The sequence below is a fragment of the Sabethes cyaneus genome, chromosome 2 (assembly GCF_943734655.1).
Source record: "Sabethes cyaneus chromosome 2, idSabCyanKW18_F2, whole genome shotgun sequence".
In the NCBI taxonomy this organism is placed as follows: Eukaryota; Metazoa; Arthropoda; class Insecta; order Diptera; family Culicidae; genus Sabethes; species Sabethes cyaneus.
This window is the reverse complement of record NC_071354.1, coordinates 193,322,504-193,341,356: the sequence shown is the minus strand read 5'-3', so window position 1 is coordinate 193,341,356 and position 18,853 is coordinate 193,322,504. Positions and strand designations below refer to the sequence as shown.

At 41.3% G+C, this 18,853-nt stretch overlaps 1 protein-coding gene across 1 annotated transcript in view; it reads left to right on the top strand.

Annotated features, from left to right (window-relative positions):
• The window catches only part of LOC128733460 (paramyosin, long form), a 56,461-nt gene that overhangs the window by 20,348 nt on the left and 17,260 nt on the right, over positions 1-18,853 (top strand). Inside the window, exons 3-6 of the mRNA XM_053827057.1 lie at positions 5,322-5,408; positions 5,486-5,652; positions 6,490-7,489; positions 7,550-7,662. Of these exons, the coding sequence (XP_053683032.1) occupies positions 5,322-5,408; positions 5,486-5,652; positions 6,490-7,489; positions 7,550-7,662 (1,367 nt within the window). The remainder of the gene's footprint in view (positions 1-5,321; positions 5,409-5,485; positions 5,653-6,489; positions 7,490-7,549; positions 7,663-18,853) is intronic.

The following is an 18,853-nucleotide window of genomic DNA, read 5'->3' as shown; positions in this document are numbered from 1 at the left end:
CCGCTATAACAAAGTGCTCCCTCAAAAATTGGCAGCAACACCTTTCGTTCAAATACGGCAAGTGCACGATATCTTCCATAAATAATGGTAGGGGAACTGGGGGGAAAATGAACACCCTTAGCAATTTCGCCATTTTCTCCCCCAGGAACCAACCAAATGCTGATCGCACTATACGAATTGAAAGCTGGATTCATATTCCACGTAGTAATATATAAAGATGCTCAAAATAGGACTATTTGTCATGAAAAATTCCTCTTTTTTGAAAGCGTCACATTCGAACCTGATTTTTTTCATGTGGGTAAGATGAACATGCAGTGAGGGCAAAATGAACATGTCATAGAAAACTAAAGTTAACATGCAGTTTGGATAAATTAAACATTATTTTACATTATCATTGTTCTACATAAGCCGTAGGTATTCAACAGGGCTGTTGGAATTAAAATGGGACTCCACACAGTTAACATAATGTATCTTCGTCACGTTCATACAATGCTTGACTTTTAGCTCGCAGGATTTTCCAGCACTCGGTCATTTTCCGTCATTTTTCGAGAGACTCAATCATTTTTATTGCTTGAATTGTAATTATTTCGTAGCTGCTGATAAATGGAAAATAATATATCATGATACACACAGTTCATTTTACCCTCATAGTGAGGTGTTCATTTTACCCCCAAAACACCAATTGTTTTCAAGTGTTTATTATAAACAAACAGTTGATAAAAACATTTGGAATTTTCGACAGATCCGCAGGATAGTGGTAAGCAAACAACACTGAATGATACCAATAGTCGAAAATTAATTTGTTTCGCTAAAATAGCTTATTTACTAATAGTGGAAATTATCATCGGCGTCAAATTTTTCCAAATATTTTTTACTTTTTCCATTTTTTTTCACATTGGAAAGCTTATGATCACCACATATTGTCTTAAACAGCTTGAAATACTTCTAGGAGAAGATACTTATTGATCTGGAACAGATTTTAATCGGTTTACTGGGAATTTGGCTGCCTGTTCATTTTACCCCCCCTGTTCATTTTACCCACAGTTCCCCTACTGTCTCAACTCAAGTCCGTAGGGGACTACCGGTTTCATCATTAGGTTTCATGTACAACGTCAGCTTTGTGCGGTAGCGTATACTCCTTAATCGAAACATCTTGTGGAGGGAAAAGAGGGCTCGACTTTCAGCTTGAATGAGTCGTTGTATTTCCTTACTCGTATTATTGTCGGCGGTGACCAGAGATCCCAAATATACGAGTTCATCAACCACTACCAGTTCATGGCCGTCAATAGTCATTACCCATGGGAGACAAACGTTGTTTTCTGTGGAGCCTCTTCTTACCATATAATCAGTTTTCGGTGCATTTATTTGTAACCCAATTCTCTTAGCAGCCGTTTTTAGTCTGGCGTAGATTACCTCCGCCATCCCAAGGTTTCTACTTTCTAGTAATGATTTCGAAGTCGGATAATTACAAGGATTTAGGAGGAGGAGGAACTGCCGGACGAGTAGATGGAAGGTCCCAGCTAGCATTTTCATATGTATAAAAAAAAATAGAAATCAGCATTACGTACAGATATACATGCTAATAAATCGTATTTGATGCGCAAAATTGGCATATCCGTACTATTTTGGAGGCGATATACGTGATTACGAATAATTCTGAGCGTTACGACTATATAAGTATTTATATACGATAATATCCGATTAAGCGCGAGTTGCTTCGTACTACTATACGATTTTGGGCAGAAAATCGTATGTATGTGAGTTATTATCATTATATACGATAGAAAATCAACTTGGTCCCACTTTATCCAGCTTTAGCTACGATTTCGAGTTTGTTAGGAGATATTTACGATAATTTCCGTACATTGATATACGAGTTGGTGCTAGCTGGGGTGTGCGTGTGCTTTTTCCCATCCACAGAAAAGGAGACCAAGGCGAATCTTGAAATTCAGGCAACACTAGAAAAAATTTCTCTGTCGGATACAATTAGTTTCATTTAAAAATATCTTTATTTCAAGAAGTTATGGCCTTTTGAATTTTTTCAAATTTTGCCTGTCTCGATCATTTTGTCTAACCCCTCACACGCGTCTAATTTTCTCACACACGCGTACATATTCTTCTAACGAACACGCCGGCACAAGCATCCCTTTCGGGCACTCATTCTTATTTATCCATGCACTGCGAAGAGTTCTTGTAAGTATGTATTTATGTAAAAAGTAATGCAAAATCTGTATCCCAGTGTGCCGCTAGACCTCACGAATAGCTGACTGCTCACGAGGACGAGTTGTTTACCTCGTGAGCGAGCTATGCAGAGAGACACTACGAGGCTGGGCGTTCGCAAGTGTGAGGTAGCAGAATGACCGCACACAGCAACGGCAGGTGTTTGTCGTACGCTTGCAGCAGTTACGTAAGCGTTGAATGCTGTGCTCCTCATACTCGCTCGAGTGTTCATTTGCACCATTCTACCTTATAGGTTCGTGAAGAGTAGGAAAAGTAAAAATTAAATATTCTATAGTTTGGCAAGGAAAGGTTCTTGAGAGTTGCAGTCTTATGCAAAAACATGTGTTTTGAGTGCATCAATAATTATTTAGAACAATGTAATTTTGTAAAATGCAACTAACAGTCGGTTAGTATTAAAACTAAATTTAAGGAGCTTCCACAGAGAAAATTCTATAACTCTGCACCCGATAGAAACTGCACTTTCATTTATTCAGCAAAGTTGTTTGCTTTTAAAATTTCTACAAGTTTGTCGAAGAAGCCATGGCTTTATCTCCAAATACAAATAATATATGTTTTCGTCGTCCCGTCAGAAAACCAGTTAGATTTAATGTTTCGTTTGGTTGTTCACTACAACTGACGGGGGAAGCGATACAAGATGTTTCTAAAATTAAGTCAACCCGTAAGTGTTGGTGGAGTTCGAAAAACGTCGTGTGCTAAAAGACGTAAAGGCTAAAGAACTACCAGTTTTGAGAAACGTGCTACTTGAGGAAGAATATTTTGAAAAAGCTCTCAATTTTTGATTCGAAACAAAATTTAGGTTCGGACTCGCTAAAACTATGTTTGTAGAAAACGTTGATTGCATTATATTGCCCGTTTCTTTGGTCTAATCTCAAGTTTTTAGTCTTGACCTTGAAATGCGGTCATACATATATATTAATATTTTTTGAAACGATGGTTCTACAATTGATGAAGGGACGGTAGGGGAAAGAAATGAAAATTTTTGGTGAAGGAGGGGAAGAGCGGAAAGGGAAGGAGGGGGAGGGGAATATTGGTAGCTACGCTTGACAAGTAGTCATTTTGACTCCTACCTTTTGTCCAATGCTGGAAGGTGCATGAGTCGAACCAAGCTATAATCTGAGATTATAACCGGATTCGAACCCACAACACCCGCGCCGAGAAACGCGGCTAACACACGCTGACAGACGAACAACGTCATGTGCAGTATCTTGCAAGTCGTAAGGGCCGGCATAGTGTCGTGTCGTCGTCCTGTTAGTAAAAACCACTTAAATTTAAACTTCTCGCTCGGTGGTAATCTGCAGTTGATGTAGGAAGAGGCACAATATGTGTCGATAACCCAACCAAACGCGTCGCTATCTCGATAAGTGGATTTTGCAGTCTCCTTTTGTCCAGCGCCTCTATGGTTCAAAGGTACAAGTACCAGCGAACTAGAGTGACTATATACAGAGTGGCGAAAATGTCAAAATTGGAATGATAATTATCTGTCAGTGTCATTCCAATCGAGCAGACGACCTATCCAACGCGTATGCAGGAAAGAGAAAGAAAAACCTTGGAAAACCCGCATTGCATACATTTGGGATGACTTGTCGCCACTCTGTATATAGTCACTCTACAGCGAACCACATGCCCTGGCGGGTGTTGTGAGTTCGAATCCGGTTATAATCTCAGATTATAGCTTGGTTCGACTCATGCACCTTCCATTGGACAAAAGGTAGGAGTCAAAATGACTACTTGTCAAGCGTAGCTACCAATATTCACCCCCCCCCCTTTCCTTTCCGCTCTTCCCCACCTTCACCAAAAATTTTCATTTCTTTCCCCTACCGTCCCTTCATCAATTGCAGAACCATCGTTTCAAAAAATATTGACGTTTCTTTGGTAACAAAACGCGCTGCTCACTTTTTTATAGCTTGAAATCGTCGCAGAAAGAATCTGCTTGGCTGTATGTAAGTTATAAGGATATATTATGCTTGTCTAGCACGTAAGCTATTGATTTACTTGACAAAATAAACGATATTTGCCCCCGCGACGATTCTGGCGACGGTTTCGCCCGCGACGGTTATAATTCATCGCGTACGAAAGGGTGGGAAATTGACAATACCGGGCAGACTCTTGTTGTCTAATTCGCTACCGCTCGCTAAATAAAGACGAAGCTACACGCTACCGCTAGCTACAACTACAAAAAAACATTGATTGATAAGTCCGATTGACTCTTCTAATGTTAGGTTGGGACTGATGCAAATCAGCTGGACATTATTTGCAAACATTTCCACACTGCAGTGCCGTAGGACGTTGGGTGAATTGTATTGATGTATATTAATAATAATAATTGATGTATATTAAGAAAAGTAGAGGACCGAGAACAGACCCCTATGGCACACCTGATGTTTTAACCAGTTTACTCAATTGGGCATTACCGTAAAACACAGAGTCCTTCCTGTAAGATAGAATCGAATGAGCTACCACCGTATAATGAAATTAATGCCAGTTTGATACACAAAAATCGTGTCGAATGCTTTTGAAAATCTTTTGGCTTTTCATCGACAACCAGCCATTTCTTCACACACTCTCACTAGAGCAGTGCTAACTCCTTGAGCTTCTCTAAGGGGGTTTAGAATGCCTTCCACTTAACAGACTAATCGGTGGAAGGCCGTCTATGGAATTCATATTCGTTTTCTTTTGCAATGGTCGGGTTGTAGTCAAATATATGAATTGTGGTAAACGTACATTTCGTGGCAATCGTAAATTTTGGAACTCGTCCTTTATGATAAACACTCATTATGGTCTTTTTGGTATCATTACATACGGAAACCGTCCGTGTGACTAACGTCTGTATGGGTAACAGAGTGTCATTGGTCCCGAGTAAGATCGGGTACTCAGCTAGTTGTTATATACAATGGCAAATATATAATTATCGCCGGAAAAAAAATTCAAAATAGTATTGCTGTTAGACAATTAGGTGCTAATATATTATTATCCATCGAAAAATATGCTAAAATTAAATGATTGATTTATGATCTTTTGGCCATCTTTCAAAAAAATCTATCCACGTAACTCATAGAAGATTTTTACTTGTCCAATTGTAGATCGAACGCGAAAAAGCCGACCTCAGCGTGCAAGTAATCCAGATGTCAGAGCGCCTTGATGAGGCAGAGGGTGGTGCTGAAAGTCAGGTTAGTTGCAAACTTGGTGCCGCCATGGTATTCGAACATCCCGCAATTAAATGTGCCATTTTCGTTCCTTTTCGTAGCTGGAAATCAACCGCAAACGCGACGTCGAACTGACCAAACTGCGCAAGCTGCTCGAAGATGTGCACCTGGAATCGGAGGAAACCGCCCACATTCTGAAGAAAAAGCACCAGGAAATCGTCAACGACTTTAACGAGCAAATCGAATCCCTAACCAAGGCGAAACAAAGGTGTGCAAAAAATAGTTTTACCCGCAGACAGCGACCAACTGGGCCGCAAGCCATTGCAATGTATCATTCATCATTCTAACCCAGATTTACTGTACGCTATCTTGCACGCCCACGAGACCGGCCATAAGTAGCTAGCAAGTAGGTGGGAAAATTTCAACTATACTCAAAGGGACTGTCACTCATTTCGTTTGGAACGAGAAGTAAAAACTATATTGCAGTACCGCTGAAACATTCAAAATAGCTCCAATAAAATTTGTCTTCTCAACCCACCTATCCAGTGCGCACGTCACACTTGTATTTAGCTTTTTCAAGTAAACCACATGAATAAACATGCTATAAGATGTTTCACACCAACCCGAATGGAATGGAACACCGTCTGATTTGAAATGAATTTCTCTTTTTCCTTCCAACCGAGCCGCGGTTAGCTTCTTTTGGATGGATTAATAAAGTGACGATGACGATCATTATCATCACAATCATTACAACCTTGTGCGGAGAAAAAATAATATAAACAAAACACTGCGAGAGTGCTGTTCCGCACAAAATAAAATTTGAGCCTAAATATAGCCGTTGTGTATAAATATAGCCGCGTTTTTAAAGTGGTCAGCTTACACCTCTATAGGATACAGATACAACTGCGTTTAATCCGGTTAATGTTCAAACTGTTAAGACTTTTACCGACGACGCTACTGTCACGACTGTTAGGTAGATTCGACAGTTATGCAACACTCCGACTTGTTGCTTGACTTCCCCTTAGTATTCTTCCACTCAGCTTAGGCTACACCCAAATTTTGAAGGTCTGTTTACAAATTTGAATTTTGCTCTTCTTTTCCGTAGGGTCGAAAAAGAGAAATCCAAACTGCAGGCTGAAATCTACGAGCTGCTGTCCCAGATCGAGAGCGTGTCCAAAGATAAGTCCATCAGTATTAAGACGATCGAAAAGTTGGAAGTGCAGGTGACAGAACTGAACATTCGCATCGAAGAGTTGAACCGCACCATTGTGGACATTACCTCGCACAAAACTCGTCTATCCCAGGAAAACATCGATCTGGTTAAGCAAGTGCAGGACTTGAAGATCAGCATCGAAAGCATCAGTTTCTCCAAGACCCAGATCAACTCACAGCTTGACGAAGCCAGACGCCGCCTGGAAGAGGATGACCGCCGCCGTTCGCTGCTGGAGTCAACACTGCACCAGATCGAAACCGAGCTGGAGTCGGTTCGGTTGCAGCTGGAAGAGGAATCGGAGGCTCGTATGGATCTGGAACGACAACTGGTGAAAGCAAATGGGGAAGCCGGAACCTTCAAGTCGAAATACGAAGCCGAAGTAATGGCTCGCAACGAAGAGTGTGAGGAAATTCGCCGTAAATACACTATTCGTATCCAGGAATCGGAAGAGCACATCGAATCCCTCCAGGTTCGATTGAACAAGCTGGAAAAGGAGAAGAGTCGTCTGTCCAGCGAAATCGAAATTCTGATCATCGACCTGGAGAAAGCCAACAATGGCATTCGCGAATACACCAAACGTATCGAAATTCTCGAGAAAACCAATATCGAAATCAAGACCCGCCTGGAGGAAACCATTACCCTGTACGACCAGTCACAGCGCGATTTAAGACAGAGAACGCAAGATTATCAGCGCCTGAGCCACGAACTGGACGCCACCCGTGAACAGAAAGACCAGCTGTCCCGGGACAACAACAAGTTGCAGAAAGATTTGCACGAGGCCCGTAGCTCGGTCACCGAACTGACACGTCGCCTTCATGACTATGAAGTCGAGCTACGTCGTCTGGAGAATGAACGCGAAGAGCTGACCGCAGCCTACAAGGAAGCCGAAGCTGTAAGTTTGCGTACGTTTTTGTTATTGTGTACAGTAAGCCTAATATACGTTGACTTTTAGGGACGCAAAGCCGAAGAAAAGCGTGCTCAAGCTTTGGCTGGCGAATATGGTCAATTCCGTCACGATACCGAACGCCGTTTGCTCGAGAAGGATGAGGAAATCGAAGTCATCCGGTAAGTACTTCTTAGTCGTTGAAATATCACCTTTCATTCCGTAGGTGCTGCACTTTTCTAATCATGGGTTGAACCCTCTCACAGTTAAAAAAGTTAGATGGATTTCACGACACTCGGGAAACGTAGTGGTTGTAAAGTGGTTACTTGCTTAAGCGGGGATCATATTCGCCACCAGCCTTTTATTCTACACAGGGTCTGCAATTCGTATTCCGCTTAGTCGATCAATCTTGCCCGCCGTATTCGTCTTTGCCTCGTTTTTGTCGTGTAGTTATAGATAGGCAGTTGTCTCTGGGCTGTCGTCCAACATTCTTCAGGGATTTAGGTGGTTCTCCCAATGCAGCTGATGAAATGCCTTTTCTCATCGTTTCGTTGTCCAGCTGCACTGCACCGAGATGCGCAACTCCTTCATTCAGAGACATCAAAGGCATTTGTCCTCCACGTCGCTATCTCGTGGCTATAGAGGACTATAGAGCTTATGAGTGTTTTGTAGATAGTCAACTTCGTAAGGCAATAAATTTTATTAGACCAAAGTGTCTTCCGGTTGCCAAAATAGGCAAGATTTTCTGCCATGATTCTTGGCCGATATTTGTGCCTTGCCACCTCTTCACCTCGTCCGATTGAATTATTGTGCTATTGATGATAGGTAGCAGCAGAATATTTGAGACAGTAGCTTGTAGGAAGTGCTCAATAGTCTTCTTCTCCGGAAAACGCGCCACCTCCTCCTCTCTATAAGAGGGCTAGCAGTAAACTAGCCGGATACTTTGCCAAATTAGCATTTAAGGCAACTTAAATGTAAGCCATCTAGCACGTTGGCATTGGGCCTCTCTATTCCTGATGGTAAATCTCCAGAGCACCACGCTAGCCAGAGCTTTCCCACCCTAGTGAATAATTAGCTCGTTCAGTAATTGCACGATATCAGCGGGAGTGGCTTCTCGTCAACGTTTTATGGTCGGGAAATGGTCTTCATCTGCAAGTGCTCCTAGATTCATCGGCATATCGCCTCTGTCCACTATAGAGTGACTATATACAGAGTGGCGACATGTCATCCCAAATGTATGCAATGCTAGTTTTCTTTCTCTTTCTTGAATACGCGTTGGATAGGTCGTCTGCTCGATTGGAATGACACTGACAGATAATTATCATTCCAATTTTGACATTGTCGCCATATAGTCACTCTAGTCCACTACTGTGTCGCCGTTACGGACCGTTCTACGGACGGAGTGATAAGCGACAAGCAACACGCCGTATATGGGCAATTTGTGTGCGTGTGATTTGTGTCTTCGCTTCAAGTAGTATCGCTTGGAACATATAGAGTAAGGAGGGGTAAAAGTGCGATGCGGGTAAAAGTGCGATTCAATGATTTATCGGTGCAGATTCCGAGTAAATTTTCAACATTGGTATGGATGGGTGACTACTTTGACAGCTTGAATCTAACGTAAACTTTGGTTGCTTACGAACCGTAGTTGCTGAGTTATGTGCAAATGTTATTTTAGGGTGGTTTTGATGTAATTTTTCGTTATACGGCAAATACGATATCAACAGGAGGATATTACTTGTTGAAAATTTGTAGCAGCGTTTTACATCACTCACATATCTGTTTTGAAAATACGGCGAAAATAATTTACAAAATATATTTCGCTTCTCCGTAATTTAATCTAACCCCGTCAAGCGCCTAGCGGGGCAAAAGTTCGATTCACGGACGGGGCAAAAGTGCGATCCATGGACGAGGCAAAAATGTATAGCTAATTATATACAGCTTTAGGCACTATATTACAGTTACTAGAAATAAAAGATCTGTAGAAAACTGTGTGATCTACAGATGTTGGCCGAAGAAAAACAACGTGTTTCCGCTGATGAAACAAAAAACAAACGTTTGGAAAAGTTTCGATATAACGGACGCTGCAATACACCAGCGCAAAATAGAAAAGGTACAAATTGAGAATATTCCTTACCGAAACATAACAGAGATTGGAGATAATATGGTTTTGTTAGCTTCTGCTGGGTTAATTTCATGGATTCTAGCTTCGAACTTTTGCCCCGCGGTATTCGCACTTTTGCCCCGCGGTATTCGCACTTTTGCCCTGCTAGTGGGGTAAAAGTGCGAATCTGCACTTGATCAGAAGAAAGAAGAATTTATTTTGCAAAACACTATTACCGCAGATGATTTATAGTTGAATGTGAAGACATTGAGTTACTGCATCACTATAAAATATATTATGTTGTCATTCTTCTTTATATCTCACGAAAATTGATGACAACTTCAAACGTCGCACTTATGCCCCGCCCTACTCTACGGATCTCGTGCATTAATTGCACATCCTTTAGTTGCACCGTCTTTTGATTGCAAGTCCGCTAATTGCTCGATAGTAAAACTAAAAACAGTTATCTGTCAAACTACACGTGGTTTCTTACGCGGCTGCTATTATCAATGCAGCGTTGCCGAATTAATACCACAGACAAACAGACGAGACACTCGCGTTAATTCCATCGTTCATTCAAAAACCATTTTTTCATTGTTTAAAACAGCATGTTTCGCAACATGACCACACCGCGGCGCGCGAGTTTTGTTTCGTGTTTTCATTATAAAACCATACAAATGTAAAAACCCTACAGCATAAAACCCTGCAAATGCAAGCTACTCCGCAACATGTCTAACAGAGGGTACTAGTGTGCAAGCAAAATTGTAGGACGATGGTTTTTATAGGATTTTCTTCTATGTGTCATGTCAGTTCGTCAGTGTTAATACTTTCTCTCTGCATTACGTAGATATATTAAACACAATTTAATACAAATTTTGTTAAACTTTGATGAATTGGACACGTATTCATTAAGGTTTTGATTCGTTTTTAAAGATTTATATGTTTTCCCAAAAATCTTGCGCACGTGTGAGTGCATGTGAAGAGTTCTTTACGGTTATAACGCATTACATTTTACAATTACGATTTGCAGCCATCGTCCCATCGTGTGCTAGGCGGCGCACACCAATTGCCTATATGCGGGCATGTCGCTCAGATATCTAAATAGCACTAAAATTTCAATAAGTTTTGATTTAAGTGAGAATAACAAAGTAAGGCCTACTTCTCACTTAGCATCATAGAGCTGGGGTCTCTCTAGCTCTTTCAAGAACTCTTCCCCACTGTATCCAGTCTTGGTTTGCTCGTCGCCAATTCGTTGAGCGTCTCGACACACACAAGCCGGCTTCAACCTGGTCGAGTCATCTAGCACGTTGGCGTTGGGCCCCTCTGTTTCTGATGCCGGTGGGGTTCTTGAAGAGAATGGATTTCACTGCACAGTCGTCCGGCAATCTTGCGACGTGGGCGTCGCACTGTAAACTCCCAACTTTCGCCAGGTATTGTCTGCCACGTGTGGTTCATGCGCGTACGCTACGCTATTATCCGTTTGTACTCCTCCAAAAATAGTCCACAACACCTTTCGTTCAAATACGGCAAATGCACGTATATCTTCCGTAACCAAAGTTACTGTTTCAAGTCCGTAGACCGATATGATTAGCCTTTTGTACACAGTCAGCTTTGTGCGACGACGTATGCTCCTTAATCGAAGCGTCTTGCGGAGTGAAAAGTAGGTTCAATTTCCAGTTTGAATGCGTCGTTGAAACTCCTTACTAGTATTATTGTCGGCGGTGACCAAAGATCCCAAACATACGAACTCATGAACCACTTCCAGTTCTTCGGCCCCAATAGTCCGTGGAAGGCAAACGTTGCTTTCTCTGGAGCCTCTTCCTACCATATATTTGGTTTTCGACGCATTGATTTGTAACCCTATCCTCCTAGCCTCCGTTTTTAATCTGGCGTAAATTGCCTCCACCGTCCTAAGGTTTCTAATAATGATGTGAAAATGGTATGTAAAGGAAATTTGTCTGCCATAGTTATTCGCGCTCGACTGTATCGTATGTTGTCCTAAAGTTCACGAAAATATGATCCGTGGGCACGTTGTACTCCCGATATTTCTAGACCTAGAGGATTTGTAGGAGAGTAAAAATTTGATCCGTGGTAGCATGGACCTCCATAAAGCCCGCATGATACTGTCCTATGAATTCTCTTGCTAATGGGGATAGAGAACGTAACAAAATGTGGGAGAGCACCCTGTAGGCGGCGTTGATCAGCGTTGGCGCGATTATTAAAGAATCGAGCCGCTCGCCCCATTTACAAATGGGACAATCCACACCATTGTTAGTGACTCTTTTCCATTTTTGTGGAATTCTGCTGAGAATTGGTTCTCTTTCGATGACCCTATTATTCTTTAGCTGTTCGTTAGCGAGTTCTCATCGGATCTTTTCAAGATCGGGAACCAGCTCGCTGCTATCATTTGTACGTACTCCTAAGTTAACTTTCGTTCAATTTTCTATCTCTTTATCGCCTTTGAGATGCCCATCGAAGAATTGCTTTCACCTGTCGACCACCTCGCGCTCGTTTATGACCAGCCTTCCCTCCTCGTCCCTACACATATCAAGATTCGGAGTGTATCCTTTATGAGATTGGGTCACCTTCTTATGGAACTTGTGAATGTCATTAGCCAGGAATAGTTGTTTTAGCACTTCACGATCTCTGCTCTCCTACTGGCACGTTTTGCTCTTCAGGATCGTGGTCAACTCATTCCACGCTCGTCGATATTTAGCCAAGTTCTCCTTGGCTCCTATTTAGCTAAGTTCTCCTTGTCCATTGCTTGTTGGCATTCACTATGAAACCAGTCATTTCGTGCACTTGCGGTTTCTCCATACCCTCATTCACGACCGAGCGTATCCTGCTCCATTCGTCTTCTAGACTCGAAGCACCTATCTTCACAGAGGAAGGTAGAGCTTCATCTAGCACGCGCGCGTAGTTCTCGGCAACTCGTACTGCGCACTCATTCTGGATTCTATAACATTAGCCCGAATACCACTAGCCCGAAAGAAACTAGCCCGAATAACACAAGCCCGAATGTAACATAAGCCCGAATGCAACCCAAGCCCGAATGCAGCACCAGCACGAATGTAACACAAGCCCGAATGTAACATTAGGAGCTCCGTAACCGCAAGGTTGCAGAATCGGTTGGCTGCGAAGTCTGTTGTATAAAAACAGAAGGTGTACGGAGTGTAGCACCCAAGCTTTACTTTTGGATCGGTGTTACGAAGCCCACACTAGTGTGGTCTAATTTCCTCACAGACGCGTACTCATTCTTTCGGACCCTCGTTCTTATTTATTCATGCACTGCAACGAATTTTTGCGAGTGTGTGTTTAGCTAACAGCTACGGTTGTCGCTCTCGTTCGTCGTTGAAGCCCGAGCTGCTGATATCAATTACTCGCGAGGATTCGCTCTCCCGCCCATGAATAGAATCGAAGGCGAAGATGACGAAGAAAAGAAAAAGTAATGCAAAATTTGTATCACAGTTCTTTATTAACTTCACGGGTAGCTGATTGCTTATGAGTTTTTCGACTCGCGAATAAGCTACGCAGAAAGACGATGTGAGACTGTGCGTCCGCGAGTGTGTGGGTAGCAGAATGTCTGCACACAGCAACGGCGGCTGTTTCTTTTATGACTGCGTGAGCGATGTAACCATTCAATGCTATGCTTCTCATACTCTCTCGTGTGTGAGTAGTAGAGTGTCCCAAAATAGCACTATGTCAGGAAACCCGGGGGCTCACCCCTCAAATGATAGCTTAGGGTGTCACAACAAAACTTTTATATGACGTCAACATTGGTTGCCGCGATTTATGGGACGCACATTTGAGTTTTATGAAAAAATGGCATTTTTCAGGAGTAAATTCAAAAAAATATTTTTAGAAATGTTATAATAGATGAAACAAGGTATTTAACTATTTTTTTCACAATCATTGGAACCTGATACATTCATAAAAAAGTTATGGTGGCATGTCTGGAGTCATACTTGGTTACAAAAATTTATTGAATTCGGCAAAAATTTAAAATTTTCGAAATTTCATTTAAATAAATGTCAAAACAGGGCTTTTTATTTTATAGAAAAGCAAAGCCTTGGATTTATGCCGTCTTTAGACATTATCCTTTTTATCGACAGACTTCGCAGTCGGCTATTAGAATACAAGTATATTACGGGGCCAGGCAACGATCTGACTCTATCTAGCAAGCACCGACTAGGCGAGATTCGAACATACGACGACTGGCTTGTTAGACCAGCATCGTACCTCGTAGCTAATTGGGCGGCTTTATTTTATAAAGGTAACTTGATGCCCTCACTAGGGAAAAATAACTAAAGGACAAAAATAACTAGACATTTGTGATTTCTGCGAGGTGACCCCGTGTTCTAGTGTTACATTCGGGCTTGTGACATTCGGGCTACTGTTACATTCGGGCATGTGGTATTCGCCTTTTAGTATTCGGGCTAGTGTTATAAAACCCTCATTCTGCTGGTAATGATGCGAGTCAATGTTCTAGAAAAACCGCCCATCGATGAGAATATGGCCGATTTGGTTTATTGATCAGGTGATCTCCAGGAGGCTTTATGACGATATTTGCGGGGAAAGAAAGTACTTCTAATCACCACGATCAAAGTTGATACATCACTAGCCGTTATCGTTCGTGTTGGTGTGCAGGCTATGGGACCCCATCATCGGTCTATACATCATTTTCTTGCGTCTGGGCGTTCATAATCCCCGATGAAGAAACCGCCTATTATTCCCAACATACACATCCTCTCGTTGATCGCATTCCTAACACCTCCTCCTTCCTTCCTTCCTGTATCTTGCCTGTCGCTGCAAAATCCGTTCCCAGTTTGTTGGTCACTCCACTGCTCTGCTACACCACACTGCTGGCTGCCAGCTTAGCTGTAGTGTTGAGATAACACATTTCAAAATTATGCCGCCCGTTCCGGATCAGACGCTGTCGTGAGCCGCTCCTAACCTGGAATATACTTGGTTGAGAAATCGTATGCCATCAAGAGCCGCTTCTGACTTGGGAATAGATGCTCAAGGCTGATAAAGCTACGTCCTTACGTAGAGCCATTCACCAAACAATGTAAGGTCTAGCTTAGCAGTATTCACGAACGGTGTACAGGAACTGGTCAAAATCCCAAATTTCATTCCAATTATTAACAAATTTGCAATAGATCATAAAAATAGGACTAAAAAGTTTTTTATTTAGTCCAACATTGTGATAAGTAACATCAGAATTCCATGGTGTATTTTTGCGTTATTTTTTGCATCGAGGCTTGTCTTTTTTATTTTTATTTTTTTATTTCGAGTTTGTGTGACGTCCAACTAAGGGGGGATTGAGTTTTGTGACACAAATGGACAGAAGGGGGAGGAAGGATTTAAAAATGATTAAATGTTATGTACGCTATAAATGAATCGTGCCAATCTGCAAGAAAGCTCTGTTGCAAAATTGTTCTGATTTTTTTCGAAACTTTTTCCGTTCTCGGAAAAAATTTTAACTGTATTTAATCGCGCTTAAATTACTCTCTTTTGAGTTAGAGTAGCTTCAAAAATCATCATTTTGGTGCAAGTCTGCAATATGGACTCTCTTGGCCTTCACGTCTAATTATTTTACTGAAACGGAACGAAAGATACAAATAAATGTGATCTACACTGATTTAAAAATGGCATTCGATTGTACCAATCATCACATACTGCTTGACAAACTCTTAGGCCTAGGTGAATCGCAATAGTTTGTAATATAGCTACACTTGGTGTACCTCAAGGAAGTTATTTTAGACCCGCGTAGTTTATTTTATTCTTCTGTGTCGCTGTCTTTTTTCTTTAAATTGTTTGCAGACTAGTATACGCTAATAATCTTCAAATCCCTGTTACAAATTTTTGCATCGACGATGGTCGCCGTCTTTAAATATTGTTAGACAAATTTGTGAAATGGTGCAAATTGATCTATTTAACTATCAGCAAAGGTAACTATATTCCATCGCATCAAATCATCTGTAATATTTTACTACAGAAATGACGGTCAAGCAAGGAAAAGGGTAGATTATGTAAAAGATCTTGGTGTCACCCTTGACCTCAAACTGGCGTTTGATCATCGCCGTACAGTGATAATAGCAACAGGCTAGGTTAATTTTATTGCCAAGATTTTGACGACTTTACCAACGACTTTTTGGAGTGTTTTTATAATAAAAATATATATATGGAAGTTTAACATGAAAACTAGCGATTAGTATATTTGAGTTTGCTTTACGAGGTTTAATCATATTACGAAAACATGTCCACCTTCCCGTTAACTAATCACACCAAATAATTTCTTTATTTTTGAGCCATTCTATAACGTACCTACAATGCGATAGCATATATACTAAAAACCAACTATTACCTAATTGCCACACACACAATCTATGCTCTAGATGACATAAAGCAATCATTTCTATTACTTCACTACTTTTCATCTCACTAGTTCTGCGAAACCAAAAAACAACAACACGCTGCCGCACAGCAAATTCCCAGGACCGTCGCTAAAAATAAACGTGCTTTGGCAGTCGCACTATTTTTCATTTTCGATCTGTTTACAATCGGCGTGTCGAAATCGATCCCATAAACGCCCCGACCGAGGTCATAAATAACGCCACGGGCATGTAGCCCATCATCCATGATCAAATGATTTTTCAATTACGTCCGACTCTAGATAAAAATGGAACGATCTTCGCACGTCCAGTACAATAAAATTCTATCGCCTTGTTCAAGGGCGTCCTTTTCAACCGAGAGCGTTGGGTGGGGTGACATTTACCTACTGTTGCACTTCATGTATTTAGCCGCATTTGATCCAAAAGCAGTCGTCCATAGATCAAGGTGAAGTGCGGTTCATTTACTTCTTCGCTAGACAGGAGCAGGTTGGGTGGTGCTAGCGCAGCGGAAAGGTTCAACAATTTCGTGAGAAAGATTGCGGTGGATTATGAAGGAATATACCTACATTTGCTGTTAACCAACATTCGCGCAGCGATGGGACAAACAAGTGCAGCAGTAGAATAATTGGAGATTGTGGCTGAAATGAAAATCTTGATGGCATATTTTTAGAAATTTCAACGACATGCACTGTGTAGCTATTAATGCATTGCATAATGAAGTAATTAGGTATTCAGTTAAGCGGTGATGTAAGCAAAATGACAGTGTAGGAATATAAGCGATTTCACTTAAAAACGTGGTCCAACTTATGTGGAAAACAGCAAATTTAAAATTTCTGCAGCAACCAGTGGTTTACTGAAATTACAATTCAACTATAACAACTTTTAAAACAAAACAAAGATATTTTAATAATTTCAACTCAATCTTCGGAACTTTTCTCATTTAAATTTATCGATTTCTGATGTTTATCTCTAACAAAACTTCAAAAACACCAGCAAAGCGCATTGGCGTTGTACATTTCACGGATGTTTGGTCTAAAAGTGAAAAGGGACCCAAGCATAGATCGAAGCGGAAAACTGAAATCTAGCAGCATCAGTCGAGCAGCGAATGAATGACTTTGATGACACTACTTTTCACTGTACAGTGATATTTACGGCGACTTGTCCTGTATCTAGAATAAGAAATCTATCCATCCAGCGCCGTTGAATCTCCTTTCTCATATTATTATCGACGGTGACCAGAAATCCTAAACATATGAACTCATCAATCGTCACCGTTCATCACCGTCAACAGTCACTGTCCATGGCAAACAAACGTTGTTTTCTGTTAAGTCTCTTCCCACCACAATTTTCAATGTATGCATTGATTTTGAGCTCATTCCTTCTAAATAGCCTCCGTTTTTAGTTTGTAGTAAAATATCGAGGTCGTTTGCAATTCGAAATAATTCGGTAGAGTCCCAAAACGCGCGCATAGCACGTCTTTCGTTCTAGGGTATGTCTGATCAGCCGCGTCAGTTTAACTAGTAACCCAGAATCGTCTGTAATAGCTGTTTGGGTTCGACTTTATCGTATGCCGCCTTCGAATCCACGAAAATATGATGCGTTAGCACATTATACCCCCGACATGTCCGAAGGATTTCATTTGGAGTTGGATTTGGAGACGGTTCTTCAGCTTTCCTACTGCATATCTACAAGATTGGAATCAAAGACCCTACTATCGTTAGTGGGTACTCACAGATAAACTTCCATTCTACCTCCTTCTGTTACGATGCCATTGAGATGTTCAACGAAGAACTGCTTGCACCTGTCGACTACTTCGCGCTCGTTTATAATCAGGTTTCACTCCTTGTTCTTACACGTATCCAGTTTCAGTGTGCAACCCTTACGAGATTGGTTTTGTTACACATAGAACTTGCGCATTTCATTAGCCCGGAATAGTTGTTTTACTTCTTTTCATCTTGTCCTCTTTCTGGCGGGTTTTCCTTCTCAGGAACGCGGTCTTCTCGTTTTGCGCTCGTCGTTACTTGGCCAAATTTCTGCTAGTGACAATGCTTAGTTTATTTTCAAATCTTTTTTTTCGCTTTTTGGGATTCCTTGTCAAACTAGTTATTTTCCTGACCGAAAGCATTTGAATTCCGCTTAAACGGTTTTATGACACGCGTGTGATCCTGATCACTAATAGAACATCCATACTAACGGCATTTCTCCTTCCGCTAGATGCTCAGACTTTTGTAGTAACGTTTAATCACACGTCTCAATGTTGACTGAACAATTCCGATGTCCCGATGAAAAAGTTAAGGAATTTCCAGGTGCTTGCGCAAAATCAATTCGCGACGTTGCTTTTCAGGTGACACCATTTTTTCCAATTTTCGAAAAACTGATAGCGATAAAAATACAGTGTGAACAATACACTCTAAACTACTTCTACCCAAATTTCCCAGAAAAAAAACCCAATGAGTAATTTTCTACAATTTTTTTTCCGTGATGCAGTTTTTTGTGGGACACCCTTCAGTTTTGTCTTAGTTTTGTTAAATTGTTTCCAAGTGCAACAACACAGGACAACCAAAGAAAAAAATCCTGTTAATATATTTTTGATACGATGGTACTACAATTGATGAAGGGTCGGTAAGGGAAAGTAATGAAGAAGGATTTTTTGGGAATGGAGGGGGGAAGAGTGGAAAGGAAGGGGGGGGGGTAATAGGTAGCTACGCTTAACAAGTTGTCTTTGTGACTTCTACCTTTTGTCCAATGCTGGAAGGTGCATGGGTCGAACCAAGCTATAATCTGAGATTATAACCGGATTTGAACCCACAACACCCGCCAGGGCATGTGGCTTTTTGGTACCCGTGTACCTATGAACTACAGAGGCGCTGGACAAAA